The 22,398-nt window shown below is 48.5% G+C and overlaps 1 protein-coding gene across 2 annotated transcripts in view; it reads right to left on the reverse strand.

The window, feature by feature from the left end:
- Positions 1–4,101: 4,101 nt before the first annotated feature.
- LOC144720322 (uncharacterized) overlaps positions 4,102–22,398 on the reverse strand; it is a 69,341-nt gene continuing 51,044 nt past the window's right edge. For both annotated transcript variants that reach the window (XM_078596989.1, XM_078596990.1), the window contains 6 exons: positions 19,699–19,819; positions 16,941–17,035; positions 14,885–14,950; positions 11,534–11,633; positions 10,275–10,427; positions 4,102–7,696 (listed from right to left, as the gene is read on the reverse strand). In XM_078596989.1, the coding sequence (XP_078453115.1) occupies positions 5,676–7,696; positions 10,275–10,427; positions 11,534–11,633; positions 14,885–14,950; positions 16,941–17,035; positions 19,699–19,819 (2,556 nt within the window). In that variant the 3' untranslated portion in view covers positions 4,102–5,675. The remainder of the gene's footprint in view (positions 7,697–10,274; positions 10,428–11,533; positions 11,634–14,884; positions 14,951–16,940; positions 17,036–19,698; positions 19,820–22,398) is intronic.

A 22,398-nucleotide genomic window follows, 5' to 3' on the forward strand; every position in this document is an offset into this window, starting at 1 on the left:
CAAAAACACAATTCGCAAGTGCTGTCGGTCCCATTGTGCGCTGCTGCCCGGGTCCAAATTCCAAGTGACGCAAGTGGGTCTCGTGTACAGCGTTGGGACCGCTTTGTGCGTGCGAGCGTCTCTTACTCTGGGAGCGGCTTTGTGGCAACCTCATTGTGTAACATGCGCCACGGATATATACACACAAAGGCAGAGAGCCCCTTAACAGACTTTTGGGGCAAGTGCTATTAGGGTAGCAGCGAGTAGGTTGGGGTGGCAAAACACCACCCACGCCCGACCGCCTTTGTCTCCCCAATGGCGATGTTTACACACCGCACCACGTACTCATTTTAGGCTGAGTCGACCTAGGGGAGGTCCAGGACCGGTTCTGATGATCGTCACCGGTGTTGGCCGGGTCGCCAGGGTGGCCAGGTTCGTAGCGCAGTGCTCTAACCGCTACGCTACCGCTCCCCACCACTTTATACGCACACAGATTCCCAATATATTTTGGTTCTTTCGGTAAAGTCACGTAGAAGGGAAATAATAAAATAATAAAAATACAACCAAAATTCTCACGACGTTTCGATTATTATGTTTTATTTTTATTACTTTATTATTTCCCTTCTACGTGACTTTACCGAAAGAACCAAGAATATGAATCCCTGCAGTCACGAAAGCTTTAAATCGAAAGATTCTCACTAAATAGCCTTAACAGACTGCTGGGGCAAGTGCTGTTAGCGAGCACCTATTAAGGCCGGAACGGTACACAAGGGTGCTGGGTGGCCAACAGCACGCCCGACTATATACACACACCACACACAAACAAGTTGCGTGCCGTTTTGATTCCAACTTTTATCTCGTGGGTGGCCTGTATGAAATGTTAGGTTCATTGCCGGCAATTGCGTGATTTTTCTCCTGTTGCCCCGTCTTCTGAACTCTGAAGTCAAGGGTGAAGTTGACACGTCCGTTTCTCACACTCGAGCAGTAATGACATCAGCATTGCGAGGGCCGCCACACATTTCGAACCATCGTGGAAAATTCGCCACACAAAGACAAACACACAAACAGGTGACGTGCTGACAGCAGCACGGATGATGATGGCGAGGTGGTTTTCACTCTGTGTATATTGTGAGTGGGGCCGCCAGCCTTAGAAGAACCATCGAACGAGAGGCAAATTCACGACAGTCAAATATAGAGCCCACGGTTGTTGGTTATTGTTTCCGTGTTCGGCGTAATGTTTAACGCTGCCCTGTGTGCCCCCCCCCTCTGTCTACACAAGGTCACGCCGGAGGTTCTGGTTAGATATCCTTCCGTCCTACCTCTGAAAGAAACGACACCGTGGACTCGCGAACCGAACGCACGACACTCCAGCTGTCAACAAGACAGAGATTTGGCCGTCGAGCATCAACAGACTTGTTGGTGGCATGTCCACCAACACGCATGTGTGGTTAATGCAGACACGATTCCTTGCAAAAGGTTTCGGTTTGGTGTTTTAACGTCTTAACACATGTTTTATTGCCAGAAAGAGTAAAAACAATTCTTATTTTTCGATTTAAAGCTTTCGTGACTGCAGGGATTCATCTTCTTGGTTCTTTCGGTAAAGTCACGTAGAATGGAAATAATTAAACAGGTCTGTCGGGGAGACAGCGCATTCAGACGCTGTCTCCCCGACAGACCTGTTCTTCACCTGAGGACGGCTGCTTGCGTTGTGGCCGAAACGTCGTGAGAATTATCTTATTATTTTTTATTTTATTGTTTTATTATTTCCATTCTACGTGACTTTACCGAAAGAACCAAGAAGACAAATTCTTATGTATTGATATAGACTGGCAAGGGAGGTCCCATGATGTAGCTCGTTCAGCATTGTTCCACAAGCACCACCACCATCGATTCGCACGGCTTGTTACCGTTCAGCCAGAGGCGATGCCACAATGGGGCTTTTTGGGGGGGTTAGATCGCGTAAATATACAAATGTGTCGTTGACCTGCCACCACCCGACAAAGCCAATTAGTTAAATTTGTCACGTAAACAAAAAGTGCCAGTTTAACACGTAGGCTTTCGCGACCAATATTATTCATAATAAAGGTTTTTGGGTTCGATCGTGTTATTTATAAATGTGTCGCAACTCTCCACCACCCGACACGGCCAATCAGTAAAAAAATGTGTCACGTTGACAAAAAAAGTGCCAATTAGTTACTATTTGTATTTTAGTTACTAATTGTATTTTATTATGTTTTATTTTTATTATTTTATTATTTCCCTTCTACGTGACTTTACCGAAAGAACCAGGAAGATTAATTAGTTACTACTTCAGCACACCGGTGTGTTGGGAGAGTAAACTCACAATATTGACAATTCGAGTACGACGTTTCGCTGTTGATGACAACGAGCCTCATCAGGCGATTTGCTGGAATTGTGAAGAAGCCTTCATGTTTCGGTCTGCGTGTTACACGTGCAAAACGTAATGGTCGCGTGTGAGCTGGGGTCAAGTGTGGGTACTCACACCTCTTCCAAGACGTATATCCAGCATGGAAGAGTAGACCAATGACCATATCAAGACAGAGAAGCTCCTTGTGCCAGGAGTGACGTACGCAAGCAGTTGTCTTTTACGCTTCGCCCTCAAGGCAGCGACACTACTTTACACATGCACACAGCATTCCTCAAGCAAAATGAGATGTCAACTACCTCGCCTGGTCTACAGGAGGTCGTGGGTTCGATCCCTGACCATGACACCTGCTGTAGATTTGGAGTTCGCGTGTCTCTCTCCCCGCGGTCACGTGGATTGTTCTAAGAGTCCCCCAGTTTTGCCATCCACATTTAAAATCCACATGCGTTTAGAGCAGTGGTTCTTAACCTTTTTGGAGGTACCGAACCCCACCAGTTTCATATGCGCATTCACCGAACCCTTATTAATTGGAAAAATTAACCTCCGCCGAAACCCTGAGACTGACTCACCGAACCCCTGGGGTTCGATCGAACCCAGGTTAAGAACCACTGGTTTAGAGTATGTGGCTGCTATACATTTGCACTTGATACGCTCAATTCATTGGGCTATCATTTGTGGCCAGGTCGCTTCTGACATAATTACATAGCCCAGTGGGCTTTACCTGGTAAAAAGTTTAGTTTAAATTATAGTTCAGACACTTGCAGATCAAATGCATCTGATTCGAGTCCTACCCCGTAAGCTACAGCGCCTCCACGTGGCAAGATTATGATTTGTTGTCTGCTTACTTCTAATTCTTGAATTTCGCAGCAAAATGTTCAAGAGTTCAATGCCACTGTCGAGGTCGGTTCGCCACGAGATGGCTTTGGGAACCAGCTCGTGCAGTTTCGCTCCTCCATCATACAGCACGACGATCAGTTGTGCGACACTGCCGCGTTACCCAGATATATTTTATTGGGCGTGTGTAGCAATTTTCAGGAATACGCGTGGGTTAAATTGTATGTATATCTTGTACTTTTTAATCCATATTCTGCAGCGGGGTGTTTGTTGAGCCTAGCATACACCGCTGATTAAGTGTGCTTAAACTACATATATTTTTGCACGGGTATTTGATTTGTAACAAATCACGCAGTGACATATAAAGTGGTTATTAAATTAGATTTACTGCATGCCCGCTCTATCGCTCGCAATGAGTGTGAATCATGGAATTGTAGATCCGTACTTACATCAGTGTCGAGTGTTATCTTAACAGTGGATTGACTAGCGGCTGTAAATTATCATTATTATTAGCTCATGCTCTGCTAAATTAATTTATGCAAGGGGTCTGATGTCCCAGAAGATCCGTATTCTGCTCTGGTGCCTCGAAGCCTGCCTGGAGCTTCACTATAATTCGAGTATTGTTTAGCCTAAAGTCTAAATAATCTGTGTCCAGTTGGATAGAACACCTTAATTCCCTGAGCCGCTATTTAAATCCGTGTCAAGCGAAATGTTACTTCAGATGTTTTATGCAATTGTGACTCAGACATGGAGTGTTCTATTTTGCAAAATAACATTTCGCAATTCAGAAATAATGAAGATGTCTGCCTGCTGATGAGACCCAGAAGGTGAAAACCGGTCCAGAGAGTTGCTTGCTTTAAAAAAAAAATCCTGTTGGTAATATTGACGGACTCAAAACACAATTGTAATTGTACACGCTTTATATTTGAACAATTATGAAGGTTGCACATAGGCTTGATAGAAAAAAAATATTCTAGACAGCTCTTTTGAAATGGAACACGTCCGATGATGGAAATGTATCCAACAGTTTGGAAAAAAAACCCCGGAGTAACTGATAACCATGAACGAGAGTCAAACGTGGCGACGGTAATACGTACAATCTACTTATTCATCTTCTTGGTTCTTTCGGTAAAGTCACGTAGAAGGGAAATAATAAAATAATAAAAATAAAACATAATAAAATACAATTCTCACGACGTTTCGGCCACAACGCAAGCAGCCGTCCTCAGGTGAAGAACAGGTCTGTCGGAAAGACAGCGTCTGACAGACCTGTTCTTCACCTGAGGACGGCTGCTTGCATTGTGGCCGAAACGTCGTGAGAATTGTATTTTACGATGTTTGATTTTTATTATTTTATTATTTCCCTTCTACGTGACTTTACCGAAAGAACCAAGAAGATGAATCCCTGCAGTCACGAAAGCTTTAAATCGAAAAATCTACTTTTTCTTTTGCAAAAATAAATTCAGCCACTCCTGCACCGTAAATGATGTGCAAGTTAAAAAAATTAGCAGAAAGTGACACAATCCTTATCAGTCGCATATAGTATTATACAATAAATACAGTTTATGCACAATTCCAGTGTACACAGGTAGTCCGTGAAAAATACAATCTTTTTCCACCCCTTCCCAAATTTAAAACAATGATCATTTTAGAGTTTAAAAAGTGTTTTCTCTCTCTCCAAAACAGACCACAGGTTAACTATAATGTAAACAAAATGCAATTTTTACATTTTATTTCCAACATTTTATAAAAGTATTTAAAAATAAACTCTTCAATTTACAGCAGTGTTACCCGCGTTTCACACGTGACATCCACGTGTCCAGATAAAAAATGACAAACACGGGTTAATTTCTGAGTCTCTTTTCTTAAAAAGCCAAGTCTAATAATCCCAAGTTAGTCAGGGACAACAGGCTTCATCACCGATGGGATATTTAACACTTTCTTGATGACGTCATAGCCCCCCCCCTTCTCCGCGTTCGTCGTTCCAAGCGAATGAGTCACCGCGAATTTGAATTTTTTTAAAAACCCCCACCATTGTTATCCGCAGCAGAGCTAAACGAACTGATATCTGAAGCAGCAGCAGTCCCTCAGCACAATGTCACTTTCAAACAGGCCACAGGGCAGCCACAACTTCTGCAAGGCACATACACACAGGAGGGTTGCCACCTGTCCTGGTTTTCCTGTCCTGGTTTTCCCAGGACATCCTCTTACTAAGGTCTTGGGAAATCGGGCAAAGTCTTCCCCGGGACATTCAAAAGTCCCGGCTTTTGTCAGCCGTGTAATAATGCACCACTCAAGACATTTATGTAATATAGTTCTCCCCTCCTTTCGGTATTGAGATAAACCACCCCCTTCCTATGGTATGTACCAGTTTTCTTTTTGTACCTCTAAAAAGGTGGCAACTCTTGCCGCAAACGTTGCTTTAACAAAACAACAAAAACCCACCTCTACTGCGGGCAAACTGGACGTCGCCGCTCTATATCAGCAGGGATTCAACTGAGCCCGCGGACTTGACGACCATCGGCTCTGCCGGGTTACGGGCAGGCGCGGCCTTCCTTTGTGCTGGGCCGCGTCGCCCGTGCTCGTGCGCCCAAGGCCCCGGCGGTGGCCTCTGCGGGCTCGGCGGAGGCTGGTAGAACCCCGCGCCGCCACCGCCGCCCCCCCATGCCCGCTGATCGACGCCGGGAGACCGCGGGGCGTCGGCGAGACGCGGCCGCTGGCCCTGGGCGCCGTGAGCGACGAGCGGCGGCTGCGGCTGCTGCGGCTGGTGGAACATGGGCGGCCCCCCGGTCGGGGAGCGCGCCGCCATGTGCCGTGAGTACCGGAGAGACGGGGGTTGACGATTGTCCGCGAGTGCGCCCGCCGGTGCCAGCGGAAATTCCCGTGGCGATCGTGGCGATCGTGACGCCGCCGCCGCTGCCATGTACGAGGAGATGTTGTCCTGCTTGGACTGCCGAGTTCCCCCCACGGCTACGGCGGCGGAGGCGACGGTCGAATCCGAAGGCGGTGGCGGCGCCAGATCCCGCGGTATCGCCTCCTTGGTGTGGTAACCCGGCGGTGTTTGGTAGATCGGCAGCTGCCGCCCTTGGGGCCGCAGGTTGGATGTGGAGCCCGCAGGGGTTATGACGTCGGCGTGGTTGTAGGGTATCTGATTGGCTGCGCCTTGCGCGCCTCGCGCGTCCTTGTATGCCGGCGGATGTCTGACGGATGTCTGTGGATTGTGGTATTGGTGGTATTGGTGATGTTGGTGTGGATAGGAAGGAGGCGGTCTGCTGGTTCGCTGGTTACCTGCCAGGGTGTTGTCTGGGTATTCAGCGTAAGCTGTTTGCCCATACATTCCAGTTGACCTGGGGCTCGAAGGACCATTTGAAATCACCTGTGGCCTTTTCAAGGGGCCCTCCTGATGAACGGCTAAACTACTATTTGAATTCCACTGAGCTCCTGGGAGAGTTAAGTCGCCCGAGGCTAACCGTGGACTCGTTGGCATGTTCTCACTGCCTGCGAAGGGTGCTAAGGATGCTTTCTCATACGGCGGTGGCTGCCTCCTGCTAGGACTCCCTGGGAAGAGGTCATCCCCATTCTGCATCCACGTGTTACGCGAAGCGTGATGATTTTCAGGACCGGCAGCCACGGGCTGGGCCTCTCTCCCGTAGTGTCCAGACAGCCGATTCTCTTTCCTGTCTCCTTCTCCCTCGTGTAGGTCATCGTTCATAGACCAATCGCTGGAGTAAATGCGCGCTCGCCGCTTGTCTACAGCGGCCGCCTCGCCCTCCGTCAAATTATCGTAATAGGAGACGTTATCCTTGCGCTGCTCCTTCTGTCGACGGATCGAGTCAACGGACACCACCGCCCTGGGGTGCAGGGGCTGCCTCGCGGTGGACGCGCCGCCACTGGCCGGCGGCCTCCCGTTCACGACCGCGCCGTTCTCCGCCCCGGAGCGTGCCCCAGGAGCTCGCGCGCCGGCGCTTCCGGTCACGGGCTTCTTCCAGCTGGGGGCCACGAAGTCGGCGTTTTTGGCGTCTTGTTCTCCTCCTCCTCCTGCTCCTGCTGCTGCTCCTGGCCCCCTATCCTGCGCGCCGTTCTCCCTCTGTGTGGCGGCAGGTTTCCGTCGCCGGAAGGATCGCTTGACGAAGCTCTCCGCCGGCTTTTTGGCGGCGGGCTCCGGCGCACGTTCGTCGCTGCCGTCGCGGTTCGTTCTCGACGCCGCCGTGTGCTCCCTGGGCGGCCCGTCGCCCGCCGCCGCCTTGTTCGCGGTCGCTTCCTCCGAGGCCTCCTCCTGGCGCTGACCAGGCGGTTTGTTTGGCTTTCCACGCGCGGATTTCTGTTTGCTCAACCTCTTCTCCAAAGGCTCCTCTTTTTGCGCAGAGGAATTGCGGGGCTGTCGAGACGACGCCTTCACGGACTTGCTCTTTCCATTTTCTTCTCGTCTCACCGAGTCGGTCGACAGCTGCGTGCCGTCCTTCTTCCGCGACTTAATCGACCCATCTTCCTCTTTACCTGCAAACGATGGTGAGGGCAAAGCAGTTGAGATGATTTGGAGGCTCTTGAATCAATTTTACGTTCGTTTTTACGGCGTACTTCACAAACAGTATTATCAGCAAAAAATGTCATGCGGACGTTATATAGTGAATGCTAATTATTTCAGAGATGGCAAATACACCTCAGGCAATGGTGTCATATACGTAAATGTTGATTTCATCATGCAGTAGATGAATCATTCCCATTCAAGAGCAGTTCCATGTTTATTACGGATGTACATTCCAAATTACCAATGTCGGTAACCATTATTTTACGAACGAATTGGTTTTTCTCACTTGGGCCACCAAGTCTGTCCACAAAATAGGACTGTGTAGAAATTACTTGTCAACCTTTTCCGAGAAGGGGAGATATGCTAATTAAAACATCGCAGTGTTGGACGTACTCGGACAAGATTTATTTTATTTTATCCACACCATGATGATGCCGGTGCGTTCGGTTTCATCGACTTATTCCATCAACGAGCCGTTTCCAAAAACTCTCAATAATTACCTTCAAAATGATTCCCCTAATCTGTTATTTAAATTATTGTTACATTTTGACTTGAGCTTGCCGAATTTGTGGAACTGCCCCTTCACCTCAGCACAAACCATGGAGCACAATGTCAACGAAACAAAAAAACTCAAAATCATGCACGTTACGTATAAAACATATATTTATGTTTGTGCGCGAAGTAAAACAAAAAAACAGCTTGTGAGAAGCGTTTGGGAATACCTTGCGAGCAAAGGACTCCTGCGATTTAAACACTAGTGACCTTGGCGGCGGTCGACCCGCCGACTAGGGGAGGTGGACAAGCCGTCAAGACAGCATGCGAGAAGAGCAAAAGGGGGAGAAGAGATGCGAGGAGGAGAAAGTCAGCTCGGGCCAAACTCGCGGCGAGGTTCGGACATGGCATGTCCATGAACCCCCCCCCCCAGCCACACGGGGGGTGGCGGTTGTAGGGATGGTGGCGGGGGGAGAGGAGAAAGACCCACGAGCGTTAGAGGAACGGGAAAGGGAAGAGTGATTTTTGAGAAAGGTTCGTTACCACCAGCCAAAGCTGTAACGTCGGCAGAGAACACGGGGCAGGGTCAAGAGCCTGCTGACTGTTTGTGCAAACAGAAGAACGGCGCGAGTGAGGTTAATTTTAAACACCGCGAAAGCAAAGCACCAAAGTCACCGAAGTAAAGGTGGTCACGCTTGACACAAATTCGCAGCATTGAGCTGTTATCGATACGTGTGTATTAAAGAAAAAAAAATGCACCCGGTGACCTCGTAATGCTGTCAACCGCCGACGACTGGCGATTCATACGACTTTGCATCTTTCCGCCTCGAATGTGAGTTTGACGAAGTGTTCACAAACCACCGGGCGCTGTTGTCCTGCCCCAGAGTTTTACACTGAGAAACCCTGCAATGGCGTGAAAGCATTGTGCTGCCTTCGTGTTTCGGAATGTTACCGCAGTCTATTTCATCATCGCCGTCGTCGTCATCATCGTCAGCCACGGTCAATCTACCGGTGGATTAAAGCCTCACCAAACCATCGTCACGTTTCTGCGATGTAACGATCCACCCAAGCACCTGCACATGAGCTGATTTCATCGCTCTATCTCCACGGTAGACGTGCTTCTAATAACCCTGCCACCCTCAGCATCAAATATGCTGTTTAACTGAAACATACACAGAATGTCCATGAAGGTTACCACACACTATTAATGAATTTATAATTAGACGGCGGTTTGAGCTGTGGCGTTGAATGTTTGAGTGACGTGAAAGGTGAAGTGCATGCCAAGAGCCGAAAAGCTTCGGTGATCTTCAGATCTTCACACTTTCACGGTGAGTGTGTGTATAGTTTGGATGGCCTTGCAGCAACTGCTGTAAAATTTGAATTCTTTAATAATGTACGATAGGATACCTTCGGAAATATTTCATGTGCATCATTCAGTCGCAAGGTGGTGCGAAACGATGGCGAAGGTGGGCTACATTGAGTCTTGTGTTTACGCACCACTGCCAATGCAGTCCAATAGGTAAACTAAACTATAAAACGAAACTATTTTTACTTTTTACTAAAACTAAACAATTGTGTATTTTACCGGGTAAGGCCCACTGAGCTATATAGGTATTTTTCAGAAGTGTCCTGGCCACAAAAACAGCTCAAAGAAGTGGCTTATCACGTGGACATTTATAGAGGCCAAATACATTGATTCTAAATGTGCAGGGAAAAACCAGAGCACCCGGAGAATAATTCACGCGACCACGGGGAGAGAAAAAGAGAGAGAGACACGCAAACTCCAAATATACAGCAGCAGGCGTCAGGGTCAGGATCGAACCCACGACCTCCTGCATAGCAGCTGACGGAGTTAACATCTCTCCAGCGCGGCGCCCTAATATATGAAGTGACACGTGAACGACTCCTCGAGGGTGGATGTTGGTTTAACGTCAAGCGTGCGAGTGAGCGAGAGAGCGAGCGTGAAGGAACGGAAGGTGGTGTGATGGTGTGAAGGGTTGTAGCGGGCTGGGGGGGGGGGGGGCGGCTCGGGTCGAGTAGGGGAGGGGGGGTCACCTGGGGGAGGGACATCGAGCTTCATCCGGCGCAGCTCCGTCACCGACAGATGCAGCTGGTCCAGGACAAAGTCGTCTTCGTACATGAAGTCTTGCGCCAGGCTGTCCTGCAGGTATTCCATGAGGTCCTCCATGCCCATGGTCATCAGCCGCTCTGGCAAACAAAGGTGCGCACGCACACGGCCAGTGTGACGCATGCGGGAAACAAATGGATGGCCGGGTGGGGGGGGGGGGTTGCATGAGATTGAAAATGACTCGCTTGCTGCTACTTCTTTTCTCTGGTGGGGATTGAACAGTCAATATAATTTATTTGACCAGGAGATTAATTAAACGCTATTGAGACACATGAAACACCGTTACTGCCGACAATGACCTTGTTTTACATGTTCACGTGGAAGGTTGGTGAGCCAGTGGACAGCTTCGGCAGTGGCCTGGTTAATATCTGAAACGCCGTCGGAGAATGAGTGAAGCGTAAATATGTGGTCCGTGGTACGAGATTGGCGACTCCAGACGCACTGTGGGATGTTCGTAAAAGACAGCCGCATCTGCCGTGCGATGGATGGCTACTGCCTTGGACGAGGTCACACGTAGAGGTCATCGCGGGTGAATGCCACGGACCCCGTCCGCCAAAGCATATTAACTGGGAAGTCTCAAAGCCATGTTGTGCAGCAATGCTGAAAATGGAAACTCAGCTGTGATGGTCTGCGCCCCTCCGTGCAATGCCGCGGTAGCGTTGCTCTACAATATTGCTCAATAGATGCGCTGGTCATAGATGACACGTAAATATATTTTAAACACAGTGACCAAGCGCAGGCTCAAAGTCCTAAAACTTCAAGCCACCAGCAACAAACAGCACTATCTAAGTTGTAATCGTTTGTTGCAAGGTTGGAAAATAGAAGGGAGGGAATTCCAAAAAAAATATTTCAGAACAAAGTCTTGTTATTGAGAACAAGATGGAACCAACCCCTTCTTATATTATGTTTTCCGAGCTCCTGTTGTCGTTTCAAATCAATGTTTATTTGTTACGCGGGATATCCGGTTCAGCCAGTTACCCAGCTAGTTTTGGTGGCAATGGCCCTCTCTACAGTTGGGGTAGAGAGGAGCCCAGCCAGCCAGGAAACTCGAGCAATTGATTATTTTTAATCGTAGAATCATGTATCAATGAACGAAGTTGGCATTTTACCGTATTTCAATTCGCGGTTTCCAACACTGGCAGTCGGACCGGACAAAAGACATTTCCCACGGGCCCCTGCTACTCACTCTTGTGCAGCTTGAGCGTCGTGTAGGCCATGGCTGTCATGACGCGGTCGCCCTCCAGGATGTAAACGTCCCAGAGCCGCAGCGCCAGCGTGAACGGCGTCTGTTTGTGGGGGCGGCGGGCAGGTCCATTGCATCAAATGTAAAGGTGCAGCGCTGAGATTTCCTGCTCACGCCACTGTCGACAGAAGGGCCTCCTCCACTAGGCAGAGCCCTGGAGAGCCCCTGTAGGGGCTGTTTTGGCCGACTCTCTAACGCCGTCCAGAAACCGTCGGGAAGATGGTGGGAGTACCCACGCTTTGCCTCGCGACACGCGACCCTGACGATCGACGGACTGCGGCGAACCTATTTTATGCTTCTAGATTTGAAGCTTTCGTGACTGCAAGGATTCATACTCTTAGGTTGTTTCGGTAAAGTCACGTAGGTAAAAATAAATTGAAAGTGAATAAAAGTAATAATGGAAATAAAATAAAATAATAAATCACGACGTTTCGGAGGCAACACAAGTCTCCGTCATCAGGTGGGACCGTCACAGCTAAAATTACTGCATCAAGTGAGGAAAATTCCATTTTATACTTCTGGGTGGACGGAGGCGGAAGGGGGTCTAAGAAGCTTTTGCACCACTGATTCAACTGCGGCGCCGACAGCATCGAATCGCACTTAACCATTACAACCACGGCAGCGTCGCCCTAAAAGGGTCACAATCAGGGCGCTCTACAGATAAAGCTGTGCGCGTACGTACGGGGCATTTGTATCCATTTACGAATGAGAGCCACCGTGCGCGTCGCGTAGAAATGTGATGCGTACAAAAAGAAAAGAAAGCCGTAGAAGTTTTGCACGCACGGCCTGAGTTCGATTGACGAGAAAGGGTCACGGGAGGCGCGGGAGCGGCCAGAGACTGCGTTGTGGGGGTCTTTGTTTTGGACTCGGCATATTCGGCGTTGAAAGAACGAAGCGTTTTGGGGACAAAAAAAATCTTTACGAATAAACTTCAAGCGCTTCGCAAGGTCGAGTCTTTGTACAATCGTTGCAAGTTTTTCGTAAGATAACTTAAAGTAACGGTGCAGGCAGCTGAAATAGAGTCTAGTTAATGCATAACCGCCATACCTTAGCGTTAAACACTGTACCGCGTTCATCTCAATCTCTTGACTTCGAGGTAATATTGCATTTTATCTCCTGAATATGCATTGTACTCACATGATGTTAAAATTTGAGGTTAATGTACTCAAAGACCCAAAACCGCATCTGGTTCCATGGGCCAGAGCAAAATTTGGCACCACTAGAAGTATTATATATTTCGGCAGAACAGATAATGTACTTTGGCTGGTTAAAATGGATTATGAAAAAACATATTCATTAAATTGGATTCTTGCAAAATTTACTTTTATTCACAATTATAACAACTATTCTTTTTCCATGTCGGATTTGGTAGCAACTTTTCAAAAATATTTTGCCTGTGCCCACATCGACTGAATCTTGAGCGGTTGTCTGTTGCATTTGGTCCATGTAAGAGTTAGACCAGAAGATGGCACTGTTTGGTATGTTGTGGGCCGAAGTTGTAATCTCGCTTTTCGTCCCTGACACAACATGCCCTCTGGAACAACCTGTTGAGGCACAATGCCCCCCCCCACCACCACGCCCATCCCCACGACTGGAGGCTGTAAAGGAATTGGCCCACCCAGGCGTAATTACCCCCAAACTGCACTAGTGTTTTGGCAACTGGTGATATTCAGAGTTTGATGACGATTGGCAGGGTACCCGGGCAAAACGAGCCGAACCAGACCGTACAGTAGTACATACTCTGTTCGCCCGCTCGTGTGTTTACTGCCACCGTGGTTCATACACGATGTTGAGCTGAGAAATTTTAGCCGATCGAGTTTTGTAATTTCAAGTCAGTAATAAGATACAAGGGTCAAATGACGTGTCCCTTCGTAAGGAATGCTCCGAGACTGCATATTTATGAGTTCTGATCAGTGGCTGACAAAATGTTATTGGCGTTTTGTTCTGCTTGGATATCAGCAATATTAAATAAGAATTAAGTAAAGTCATTTTTGACAATGCACTGTCGGACGAAAGCTATCCCCCAATCGGCGTCGATCTGAGGGGTCGTTCAGCCCAAGTCTACCGTGCCTGTCAGTGTGGGTTGATGAAGCGAAGACACAGAGGACCAGTTCAGATGTCAGCAATAAATATGCACATGCAATGATTTAGCATTTAATGATCTACAGCCCTTCTTTTTTTAGTCCACTGCTTGATGAAGGTCTCCCCGCGCCGTGTTAATCACGGGGGTTGTTTGTATTTACTTCGCGACTCCCATCGGGCGGGCGATCGGCTCCGATATCACTCGCCCCACTCGCATTAGCCGTGGCCTGGAAATCCACCTTGGGTTGCCAGGCTTAAAGCACAGTGCGCTAACTAATGTGCCGTGACTCCACCGTGACTCCTGTGTTTTTAAACGAACTCTATGAACTGGTCCACGGCTAGTTTTTCAGAAAGACTTCACACATTTGTTTATTTCGACGATCACCAAGGGGTTGGCGGTCTTTCCAAGCGCGCGTCGTGGGACCCTGCATGGCGTTTGTTGTTGGACAGTGCTGGCTGACGTAACCCTTTCCCATTCTGAGATGCCTGCAAGTTGCAGGGTGGGGATCCCGTTCACCGCTGAATCTCGGAACGCGCGAGCGGTTGGCGTTTATTTTAATAAAAATGTTTTATTAGTGGTAGTGCGTTGTCTTTGAACTGTGCGCCTTTTGGCATCATCTGGTCGAACACCATATGAGACTAGGCTCTAAAGAAAGCTGTCTCTGGTGTGGACCAATCAGTTTCAAAGACAATGCATAAATTATCAAAGTATTGTTTTTTGTTTGCATCTGACTGCAAGTATTGTGGTTAATGTAAGCATGATTCCTTGCAAAAGGTGTCAGTTTTGTTGCCAGAAAAAAGGGGAAAACCCCTATTAGTATATTTTGGTACTGGCAAAGGAGGTCCCATGATGATGAGGCGTAGCGCCGTTGATATTAAAGACATTGTACTCACCGCAGAGAACTGTAGCGACACGACCGCACGCTAAGATAGCCGGCGCCAAACTGTGCCATACGCCCTCCCGCACAGCCTTTTACTTCCGATTCCGTTCTGACGACGTACGTTACACAGTCGTACACGTACGTCATCGGAAAGGAATCTGAAGACAAACCGATGACGTACACGTACATGATCAGAATGGGAAAGGGTTAATAACCCCGCCGGCGCGCGGCACACTCATGCATTGGAGTCGAGTGTTTCCCCGCGACCCCGTTGAACCCGCCACCACCGTCACTGCTACCGCCGCCACCTTTAGTTCTTCGCCGCACTCACTCTGTCGAGGAAGCACTGCAGGAACCACTTGGTGCTGTAGAGAGTCGTGTACATCTCCTCCGAGTCCTGCAAGCGCAGAGAGACGAAGGGAGCCTCACGACGAGCAACCCCTTACACGAGGGACCGCGGCGAGCGCGCCCCGGTTGCTGTGGCCGTCGTGACGACCCACTGCCCGCCACGCACGTTGGTGGCGCGAGTCGACGATGCACGGGGCCCTGAGGTGCGTCAAGTTTAAAATGCAGCCAAGTCCTCCTCCTCACCATGGGAACCTCATTTGCCAGTAAAAATATGATAATTGGTTTTTGACCCTTCTATCTGGCAACAAAACTGACACCTTTTTACAAGGAGTCATGTTTGCATAGACCGCAATACCTGCAGTCATAATACAAACAAAAGACATAACTCTGATAATGTGCACTGTCCTTGAAGCCTTTTGGCGTCATTTGGTCCAACCCATGTGAGACTAGGCTCTAAGGAAAGCTGTCTCAGGTGTGGACCAATAAACTTCAAGGACAGTGCACATTATCAGAGTTATGTCTTTTGTTTGTATCATGACTGCAGGTATTGCGGTCTATGCAAACATGACTCCTTGTAAAAAGGTGTCAGTTTTGTTGCCAGATAGAAGGGTAAAAAACGAGCTCTGGCTGCAAGTCCTCCTCCTGTTCGCGAAGCCGAAGTCGCGGCGTCGCGCTGACGGGGCCGTAACGATGCGCGAGGTTAACATCGATCGTCGCGTGCAGCATGCGTCCCTTCAGGTGACGTGTGACTGAGAATTTATGATTTCGATTTAAAGCTTCTTTCGTGACTGCAGGAATTCATCTTCTTGGTTCTTTCGGTAAAGTCATGTAGAATGTAATAAAATAATAAAAATAAAACATAATAAAATAATTCTCACGACGTTTCGGCCACAACGCAAGCAGCCGTCAGACGCTGTCTTTCCGACAGACCTTTTCTTCACCTGAGGACGGCTGCTTGCGTTGTGGCCGAAACGTCGTGAGAATTATTTTATTTATGTTTTATTTTTATTATTTTATTATTTACATTCTACGTGACTTTACCGGAAGAACCAAGAAGATGAGAATTGATGCTCGTCGATTTATTTCTCTCGCGGGTCCACGTTGACCCCCCTGCAACCACTCGTGGCCACTGTATTCACGACAACGTAAACAAATTAACGCATTCGTCCATCGACTCAACTTCGTGACAAAGGAATCGTGAGAGGCGCAAATCGTTACACCCTGAGCTGACGGGAACACTCACCACAGCCTGCGGAACCTGCTTAATCCAGGACCCTGTTGTCATCGTGAGAAATGGGCAGCGAACATGAGGATTGTGCATGATAGAGGTGTCGGGGTGGTGGCCGTTTAAACGACACATTTATATTAACGCGATCTAACACAAATAAAAAAAAACCTGTATTATGGATGATATTGTTCGCAAAAGCCTTCGTGTTAAAATTCGTATCAAGGGTCCCAAATTGCACTCCAGTGCAATTGCCAAAGGTGCACGAGGCTTGAGTTGTCCAGTGGCAGCCACAAGAAGGGGAACAGACTACAGGCAAATCCCAACACGAGAAGACAAATGGGCCTCCGGTGATTCTCCGTGACCCCGACAGCTTTCAACCACCGCAAACTCTCGAGGCGGTCCGGTTGCTCGGCTGGTTAGCAAGCACGTGACGACGCAGCGAGTCAGGATTATTCCACTCGCGACGCGATGCGTGCATTGATCTGTGCGCTTGAGCAAAGATCGTTTGCAATTCATGCGAAGAATATTCTCGTGTTACACTCAGGCCGATGGGATACAGAAAATAGAGCAACAATACAAACAAGAATAGTCAGCATGAGGTAGAGAGAACCTATTCTTGAATCAGATCGTTACTCCCCCCACCCCACCCCACCCCGAATCGTGGCAAATGAATCATTTGGGAAGGTGAATCGCTAATTGTTTAACTTAATTTGAAGGTGGCAGGCCGCGGCACAGTGTTAACACGCGCGAGGCGACGGAGTTGCGAGCGAGCGAGCGTGGCCCGGCAGGCTGGCGGCTGCCCGTCACTTACAAGGTGCTTCTTGAGCTTGGGCAGGAGCTTCTTCAGGATGCGGTCGTGGTGCTCCTGAAACCGAAGGAGCTTTGGAAACCCTGGCATGAAGAGACCTACGCAGAGAGAGAGACACGCAATCCACCGCTAATTGAGGGGTGTATTTCTCAATGCTTGCTTCATCTGCCCGCCGATTACCGATTCCTACTTTGCCTGCACCGTACAGTGTACCCAGGGCTTACTTTTAGCCGGGTCGGTCTGGGGTTCGGTGACTCGGAAAATATTTTCGCCCCGGGCACACCACATCAAGTTTACCTCTCATGTGCAACCCACTCCAGACTACACAAGCGGCCCAGAAAATATTCAGTGGGACCCGAGTGTGCTGCACATACGACTCGCGCACTCATCACCAGAGGTGTGGACTCGAGTCATGTGACTTGGACTCGAGTCAGACTCGAGTCATGAATTTGATGACTTGCGACTCGACTTGGACTTGCATAACAATGACTTTGTCCCACCTATGAGATGTGGACTCGAGTCATGTGACTTGGACTCGAGTCAGACTCGAGTCATGAATTTGATGACTTGCGACTCGACTTGGACTTGCATAACAATGACTTTGTCCCACCTCTGCTCATCACACATAGAGTGCTTGCCACAAATGAAGCACAATACCTTGGTGATCTCGTCAAGGAGCATAAACAATCAAGCAAACTCCGGTCATCATCACAGCAGCGGCTTTTTTCTAACCATCGAAAAATAGACGGTCACCGCATCGCGTGCTTTCAGATGCGCCTCTGCGGCCGTCTGGAATGCTCTCTTCCTTCCGATATTAGGAAGCCACTGGAGCTATGTAATTTTAAATCATCTAGTTTGAAAACTAATTTCTTTAGAGCCGATTTTTGTGTTTAGTTTGTTGTCCTTCCCCGGCACCTCCGATCACCACCGTTGGCTACGTGCGGTGCGAACTAAGTTCAACATACACACACGCAAACAACAGGGCAACACCACTTGCTATGGCAATCGTTACACGGTGACCTTTACCCCGCCTGGAGTGCACAGCACACACCCCCCCCCTCCTATTTTGATGGCAGCCTGGAGACGGAGAGGTGTAGCGAGAATGCGACGGAGCTAAACTGTTGCGATTGAAACACGAACGTGCCCCGACACGCGCGTGGGAAAATGCGAGAGGTGGCTGTTGCGTACAGTTGATGTGAAAAATGTTGTCATAACTCATCAGATCTTCTGACTGTATTTCTTATTAACTACGGGGGGGGGGGCGGGGGGGAACTGCATCTCGGAGCTGTCTGGCGTGCTGTCGGGTTGTTCGGCACGACGTTCGATGTTTTCGCTCCATGTCCTGGGAGCTTCAGTTCCTGAAGAAGCTCCACGGGCACGAAACGTCGGACATCGTGCTGAACAACCCGTGGTGCAACCCGAAAAGACAGCGGAGTGTTATACAACAGAACTGCCAAAATGCAAGCAGGAGCGTAACCGCACTTGATACTTGACACAATTATTTATTTATTCCCAGAGCCTCTTAATTTAACTTTAATGTCTCTTGTTTTTCTCTGCAATTATATGCCAACTGTGCTATCGACATCATGATGTAATGTAATCATGAGATGAAATGTCCAAAGGGGGTTTGTAGCATGTTAATCACACACAGTTTAATTGCCCATGCCGGTAGAAGCCAATTAAATTGATACATAACAAAAAAAATCATAATTGTATTTGTGCAGTCATTTTGGCAAACCGGGCTGATGCCATGCAATGCTCCGGAGCCTGGTTCAATCACATGCAGCTGCCTGGATTCAAACCCAGGTCCTCGATGGAGGCCGGCTCGGGGTGACTGCCACCTCCCCTTAATCCGAGTTCAACCAGGAACCAGCAGTGTCCGTTCAGGAATGTTGTGTTCATCATCCAATCGCTTTCAATTAAACATATTACTCCAGGTTACAGGCTTCATGGGACATGGTGTTGATCCTGAGAAGTGGAAGCTTGCAACATATCTACCAGTTAAAATCAAGGTTAACATCTTTAATTAATGAATGCAATGTTTGCATTGCATGGGCATTATGTAATGCAATATTTATGCAAAAATCACGAAAACCAAACACTAGTTTTCCATGAGTAAGATGCAGTGTGATAAAAAGCATTTTTAAACTCCCAAGCTTTGTGTAAATGGTCGCTGTGTTCTGCATCGGCAGCTTGGAGCAATCTCTAGGGCGCGATGATTTATTAGCAAATTAAGATGCGACAACAAAAACAAAGTTTAGACTAGTTCAGCATCCAAACGCTATTAACCTGCCTTTAATTTCCACAACAAATGGGGCATTGATGAATAAAATTATTCTTAATCCCACGACATCACATGCGTTTGAAGCATGTGCGTAAGAATGTATGATTATTTAATATTCCGCGAATTACATGTGAATCACGTGGCTAATGTTACCGTGAAAACGAGGGAAAACGAAACGCGTATCGATAGGAGGCAGTAAAAACCAAACAAAACGTAAGCAAAATCTTGAACTGATTCGAATTGCCTCACCGAACCGTATAACCACTAGGGTGGCGGTGCATCGTCACATTGCCGAATGTTCCAACGCAAACGCCAAACTGTGGCGCAAATCAAAGCCCTACTTGTCGCCCACTTCGCATTGGCCACCGAGTGCCACGCAGCAACAGCAGCAGAATGCGTGTGCAAACAACCGGTGAAGGGCCCTCCTTGTGTGTGACGGGGTGCAGTGGGTGGGGAGAGAGGGGGGGGGGAGTGTACCCTGCATGGTGTGCCTGTTGCTGCTCATGAGACGGACGAGGGCCCAGAAGGCATCCTCCTCCCCGAGGAACATCAGCAGCAGCGCGCCGACTTGGCTCATGCCCTGGCAGTAGCCCACGTCCTACCGGGGGAAGGGTGAGACATGGAGGGGGCAGGCGAGTTATCATTTGCTGTCAAACTTTTTTTTATTTTGACAGGTGAGGCCCACTCAGCTGTAGAGCTCTTTTTCAGAAGCCAACTGGCTCTCGAAAATTATGTCCCAACGGCCAATGCGGTGGGAAAAAACTTCTCCTAGCCACCGTGGCACCCCTAGTTGACGGGCTCAACGCAACAAGCTCTCGTTCACCACTCACCCAGACAGACATCTGTGAACGGCTGGACATCTGTGACAAAGAGCTTCATTGCTCATCGGATTTCTCCAGGGTAAATAAAAATTCAGATTCTGACAGAGCTGAGATCGCCGCGAGCTAAGGTGAGAAACCTTTGAGGGGAGAAAAGCGCAATGTGGTGAACGTTCCGGATGCAGAGCTTTTGACAGCTCGAGGCTGAAATGTGTAACCGGTGACTCGTGCGGTCAAGACCACGTGGTGGGCAGCAGAGGGCAGTGCAGCAAAATCCATTGTTGTACTGTACTCCGATAATATATAGCATTGTCTTTTAAACTGATTGGCCTACACCAAAGACAGCCTTCTCTATGGCCTAATCTCCCCCTGTGTTAGACCAGAGAACGCCAAAAGGCGAACACGACAACGACAATGCACGTGTCAGAGCATTACAGCTCGGGGCGAGCAGCTATATCATGAGATTTTTTTCCACCATGACCAATGCGAGCTCACGGAGAACACCAAAAACAATGGGCGTGATTGTTTGCGTCAGTAATTAAGCCGAAGCTTGTGGTGGATTTACTGAACGGGGGGGAAATAATGTCGGCTGTCCACGCGGTCCCCTTCCACAACGCCGCCGCTCATTGGCTCACGAACAGGCCATGGGATTCTACCGCGATTAGCTGTACTCTTAATCAACCCATTTTGTTTTATGCCGTTAACCTAACAAACACATCTGAAAGAACTTGGGAATTGAAAATGGGAAGTTAGGTCGAGGGTTAGCGTACATAATGATGACATAACAACGTTTCACTCTAATGTACTCGTGAACAAATAAGAAAACGTTAGTCATTTGCACCTAAATGCTACCAAGCCAATGTGACTGGTGGAATCTACTGAAAGTTATTGATGTGGTTACAATAAAAAAAGAGTATTTATGTACTTTGTAAAGTACTGAATTCTTGCATATTGTGATTTCGACAGTAATTCATGCGGTCATAAACCTCCTTTCTGGACTGATTCAGGGGCGCCGCGGTGGCTAGGAGATGTTAACTACCTCGTCTGGTATGCAGGAGGTCGTGGGTTCGATCCCGACCCTGACGCCTGCTGCTGTATATTTGGAGTTTGCGTGTTCTCCCTGTGGTCGTGTGGATTTTTCTCTGGGTCCTCCGGGTTTCCCCTCCACATTTACAAATATGCGTTTAGAGTACAGCATTTGGCTGCTACAAATATCCACGTGATATCCCACTTCGTTGAGGTATAATTTGTGATAGCCGAATCGCTTCTAAAAAAATAGCTCAGTGGGCCTTACGTGGTCAAATAAAAAAAACATTGCCACCACCTCATGCAGACACCATTTCATCAACCCTACCTCGGGCTCGTTAGATCTCCCCTTCTTCCAAGTGGCCTCGCTCTCGCCCCCTCCACCCCTCCCTCCCCCTTCCCATTTATCCTTCTTCCCTGACGTTGTCTCTCACGTACGTGAAACATCTTGACATGCCCGGTCGCATGTCGACTCTGTATAAATCGAGACGGCCCTTTGGTGTTTTTTGTTGTGCTCTCCCATACTCGACGTTAAAATAAGCAAAAGCAGAACGGGTAATTGTGTGCACGTGCGTTTTTTTCAGACAATTATGAGTGGCTCATGGCAGCTGAAGAGAGATTAAATCTGTTTACATGGTTCTCTTTGGTTTAGAGCCATGCAGCGATCATTAAAGGGGTACTCTTTCTCATGCTGTTTTTTTTAGCTTTACAATTTTGTGTTCCCCCCCCCCCCCCCAATTATCTCCCCATTATGTTAACGAGCATCGTGTCACGTGTCACGAGGCGTGGACGTGTCAGCTCAGAGCTTTCGCGGCTAGCAGAGCAATAGCCTGCTGCGTCAATGCCCCCCCCCACTGCCCCCCCCCGAGGATGATGTTTTCTCAGAAGCCGCTTCTGAAATCACGCCACTCGGCCTCTTCGCGTCTCCAAAGAGCGTCCGTCACATGCCCGTCGAAACGTGTTCGTGTTTTTTTTCAATTCTCAGAGCTGGGTTAAAACCAAATCCGATGGGTTTGTTGGCGACGAGACCAAGACCGTCGCCACAATGCACTTGGGGAGACCCGCGTTGAAACCCAGGATCCTTCCCCGGGCGGCATCGACTCGGCGTTCTGACCCACGAGGCACCCGGCCACCTCTTCGTGGGTTATTGTCCAACTCCTCTGCAATTCGGCACATCCCGTTGGCTCGTGGGTCGATACTGTGGCTGCCTGAACGCCGCCTCGAAGCATTGACAATCGATGTAAAATACCGCTCACCGCATCGGCTCCCACATCGCCGTTACGGGCGACCTCGACTGATCTTTAATCGCCTTGTGAAAGAGAAGGGTGTTTAT

This window comes from Lampetra planeri, chromosome 8, assembly GCF_965212315.1.
Source record: "Lampetra planeri chromosome 8, kcLamPlan1.2.h2, whole genome shotgun sequence".
NCBI classification, from domain to species: domain Eukaryota; kingdom Metazoa; phylum Chordata; class Hyperoartia; order Petromyzontiformes; family Petromyzontidae; genus Lampetra; species Lampetra planeri.